This window comes from Lucilia cuprina, chromosome 3 (genome assembly GCF_022045245.1).
Source record: "Lucilia cuprina isolate Lc7/37 chromosome 3, ASM2204524v1, whole genome shotgun sequence".
Lineage (NCBI taxonomy): Eukaryota > Metazoa > Arthropoda > Insecta > Diptera > Calliphoridae > Lucilia > Lucilia cuprina.
In genome coordinates this window covers 65512715-65517663 of record NC_060951.1, presented here as the reverse complement: position 1 = coordinate 65517663, position 4949 = coordinate 65512715, and the positions used below count along the sequence as shown (strand labels likewise).

Sequence of the window (4949 nt, the reverse complement as noted above, 5' to 3'; positions counted from 1 at the left end):
TGCATTTTTATAACAACATCAACATCCTCAACGTTTTGTTTATTTGTTTTTGTTGTTTTATGTCGTGTTGTTGTTGTTGCTGTTGCTTTGTTTTGTTTCTGTATATTCTTTTAGCTTATTCTATTTAAAATAGAATAGGCGGAGCGGTGTCTGTTTTTAATATTCATGTATACAAATGTACTTTTAAGCAAAGCCAATCATAACTGAGTAAAAAAAACACATAAAAATATAAATATGTACAACAGCAACAAAAATGCAAACCTGTAGACTTGATTGTATTGCATAAATAAGACACATCTACACACATTTATGCATTTACAATTTACATCCTGTTTATAGAGAAAAGAAAGGGAAGCAAAGTAAAAACAAATGTAAGAGATGGAGCGGTAGGTGGCTTTTTACTGTTCATCATTTTAATAAATTATAAATATTGTTTTTACGTGTTGTAGCTTTATAATGTTTATTTTGTTTTTTTGCTGTTGTTATTGCTTAAATGCCATTGTCTTATTCTTGTTGCTATTTACATATGTACATAGATACTTGGGTGTTGTTTGTTGTTTTTTTTCTGTATCCACCATTTTTAATTTTGTAATTTGATGCTGTTTACTACAGTTAGACAATATTGTTTTTGTTATTATTGTTTTAATACATTAAATTGAAATATGACTGGTTGCTTTTTGTTTGTATGTGTGATTGTCTATATGTATATATGTGTATTGTACATTAAAATGATATTTATGAAATATTTTGTAATGGAACATTTAAAACATTAATACTTTTAATTAAGGAAATACATAAAATCCATTAAAATTACAGAACCATTAGCCGAGATCTTTAAAAATGTTAAATACATAATAGTGGATAAATACAGATATCCATTACACACACATATGTACATATATATTATATTTAATATTTCTTAAAATTACTTAATATAAAATTTTAATATTCTAATTAAATATATTAAAATGCTCAAAATTCGATAATGTTTTGACTCCGTATGTGTTTATAGATTCAACTGACTAATAACCTGGGAAGCCAAAATATGCATGCCTTTTATGGTGCGTCTGTGGACTCCTGGAGAAGATATTTGCACGTTTCAAAGCTACATATTTAAGAATTTTGACAACGATTTGTAAACCATAAGAGCATAATTATGCATGGTTTGATTTAAATATGTTTACAATATAGTCCCTCGATTAAAAAGAATTTAATAAGATTTCTATTCCAGATAAACATATGTATATTAGATCCTACCTTTTGAACGAGTACAATACAGATAACACATGAAATTTATCGATTAAATAGTTTCTTGATTTTTATGTTTTTTTTGGAAATTTGTATATAGACCCATTAAAAATATGATCTATAGTTGCATGGTAACGAAATTGTATTTGCATTAAAACTAAACGTATTTAATAACAACTTTTGGAAATTTCAAAGCGAATAGCATTTGGTTGGTAACACTCATTGTAGAGGTGAGTGTGTCCACTAGATGTACCAGAAGATTTAATAAAATTTCTATACACTTTGTAGTTTTTCTGATCACTTCTGTCTAAAATCTGCATTGTTATCATCAAAAATCATTTTATGCAAGGAAACCTTAAAAATAGTTTTCCGTCTATATCATATTTTACAAATATTCAATTTATTACAAATAATATACAAACAATTTCTAAATAGAATAATTAAAACTTGAAAACAAGAGATTTAAATACAAAATAAACACTTCATTTTGCAAATGAGAAAAATGAGAGAATGTAACACCACTAAACAAAAGCAAACGACAGGAAAGCGGAAATGAAAAATGAGCAAAATGAATATAAGCCACCACACAACAATAAAAAAGAAATGAGAAAATTATTCTCATAACAAGTTAAATTTGCATATGGCGCGCAAATTGTAAAACCGAATTGTTGTTTTTTTTCAACTTTTTTTTGTTTGTAATCGTTTATTGTTCGGGTGCATTTCGTATAATTCTCTTGTTGTTGCTGCTACTGATGCTAACGTTGTTTGCATTAGTATTGTTGTTGTTTATTGTCGTTGAAGAAGATGATGATGTTACTAATAAACTCACACGACAAATAGGCAGGCAGCAGGATAAAGGACAAAGCAACAAGAACAAAAAGAGGAAACAATAATATTGCTGGTGTTAGTGTTGTTATTGCTGCTGACGATGATGGTGTTGGTGGTGGAGAAGACGATGAGACTGGTGTTGATTACGATGATAATATTAGCATTTGGTGGTTATGCAAATAAAAAGGCAAACACTGTTAATGCCTATGAACAGTTACTATTGGTACGTGCAACGTGTAACATTAAAATAACAAATAAAAACGTGTCTAACGGATTATAACACAAAAACGTTTACAATTTATTAATAATTGAATTAATTACATACTAAAAAAACAATTACATAACAAAAAAGAAGCAATTCTAATTTATAACTGAAATAAAATGGCTGGCCCATTTTTATCTCCCTTGCCCGGTGATCTTTTAACAGAATATATGTTCGGTCGTCGCCGTCAAAGACGTAATCGTACAACTTTTACACCTCAACAATTGCAAGAATTGGAGGCATTGTTTCAGAAAACCCATTATCCTGATGTATTTTTACGCGAAGAAGTCGCTTTAAGAATAAGTCTTAGTGAAGCTCGTGTTCAGGTGATTAAAAATGTTTTACATTTTACGTTCGTTACGTCGTTTTACACACTGGGCGTATGAGTGTTGTTAATTTAATAAGATTCGGATAAGAAATTTATAAACCGAATAATTTGTGTGATTTTATTAAGAAATATATACATATTATTTAAAGTTATTTAAAAGTTATTGTGCGTTAAAGATTTATAGAAAAACAATCGTTGGAGAAAAATTAAAAAATTTTCTGACAATACATATTTTCGTACATAAAAAATATCTCTACTTTATTAAAAAATCTATTTTTCCGACGAAAAGTTTCCTGCAAAAATATTTTTGTAAGGAACTGATAATAGCCTGTAACAATTTAAAAAAAATATTTCACACATGAATAGTTGATATGAACGGGAAACTAGAGTCCATTTATAACAATTCTGCATAATCCGTTTTTCTAATCAGCTCCTCTGGAGGTTTAAAGGGCTTACAATTTCAAAAATTATTTTAAATATTTGTATGTTTTGTATAATGCTAATATTGGCATCAAATGAAAGCTAAGACTCTGTATTGCTAGGCGAAAATTTTAAAAAGAAATGAAATTTAAAAAAGGTTTAATTTTTGAAACAAAAATTTTAAACTTATTGTTTGTAAAATATTTTCGTTAAGTTCCTATTTATTTTTTAATCCTGATAAATTCAAATAAATAATATTATTTTGAAGCAGAGGTTCTGAGCTTCATGTATTTCTTCGGATTTAACATATATGTATGTACATCCTCTTTTCAAACTAACTAACTAATATACATATATACCAAATTTTATATACATATAAATTTGAAATTTGATCTTTTGAAATCATTTATCCTATAAGGTACTTTTACATGTGCATAAGAGCTGATGAAAAATTGAGTACACAGATTTAAAACAAATCATCCAAAAAAAATTTTTAAGTAAAAAATATTAAATTTGCTACCTAATTTTTCTCTATTTTTTAATGGGCATTTTTGTTAAAATTTTTTACTCAACAGAATAATTAGACCTTGTATTTAAGAGCTTTGTCATTTTGATCACTTAGTGGGATACAATGTAAATAAACCAAAAAATTTCTACATTTTCTCAAGTTTGTCATTTCGTATGTAATTTCCACAATATAATTTTCCGACCCTGTAAAGTACATATATTCCCACTAAATAATTTTTGCCAAATTCGTACCGTGTAGGGTTTTCGGTGAGAATTTGTTACGAAATCTGATGCATATTCCAGGGCAAATTCTAAAGGATTTTTCCATAAAACTGATTGAAGTCGGATATCGTGTCTGACATTCTTTCGATAGTTCGTATTGATTGATGTCGGTCAAATGTCTGATAAAATGATCGATAGCTCGTACAAAAGTCTAATCAAACATAATAAAGTGTGAAAGATATCGGATAATATGTTCGGCATTCTTCCGAGGTTCGTACAAATGTTTAAAAATGGCCTGATAATTCTGATCAACGTCTGATGAAAACTATTTTTGTATATCGATACCCTATATTCAAAAAGTGCTAAATTAATAAAGTCTAGTTTTTAGGAGAACTTAAAACTATTTAATTCGTAAAATATTGTACAAAATAAAACGTTTTTAAAAAACCTTACTAATTCCTATCTATAAAAAAATTTTAATATTTTTCACATTTTTGCGAATATCACTCTTTGGACAACAAAAAAAAAATATTTGTTCTATGTTATTGTGTTTTGTCAAAAGAATAGAATAAACATTTCTTGTGATAATAATAACATAGAAATTTTACTTTTTAATAATTTTATGAATTTTTTTAAGTCAAACCAGTAAGTACAAAATATGTATTTACACCATTTAAGTAGTAAATCTTATGGCATATCTGATAGTTAACCAGTTTTGTGTTTAGCATGTTTGTTTTGTTAATATACAAAATAAGTTTTAGTAAACTTAAAAAATTTTGTAAAATTTGTAAGGAAGTTAGCACTTATTTTCTTCAATAAAAATATAACTTTGAGATAGGATATTAAAAAATTGTTGTTAAAAGTGAAAAAATTAATTTATTTGTTTTAAATTTATACCAGACGTCGATCATGCATTGAGCAATACTTAGGCCTAAAATTGAGTTTGCACCTTTTGAATATAAGGTGACGATATTTATATTCTGCATTTGTAAATTTAAAGCAGCTTCTTTCGCTCAAATGGGACGAAGTTTATCAGGTATAATCTTCATTGTTTTTATAAAGATATCCGAAAATTTCAATTTTTCTTTGAAAAAGATCTAAAGTCCGAATCTTATATACCACCATGCCGAATCT

General features: G+C 27.3%; 1 protein-coding gene across 1 annotated transcript in view; it reads left to right on the top strand.

Moving 5' to 3' along the window:
• The first annotated feature begins 2172 nt into the window (after positions 1-2172).
• LOC111674780 (homeobox protein OTX2-B) overlaps positions 2173-4949 on the top strand; it is a 3236-nt gene continuing 459 nt past the window's right edge. Inside the window, exon 1 of the mRNA XM_046947145.1 lies at positions 2173-2718. Within this exon, the coding sequence (XP_046803101.1) occupies positions 2458-2718 (261 nt within the window). The 5' untranslated portion in view covers positions 2173-2457. The remainder of the gene's footprint in view (positions 2719-4949) is intronic.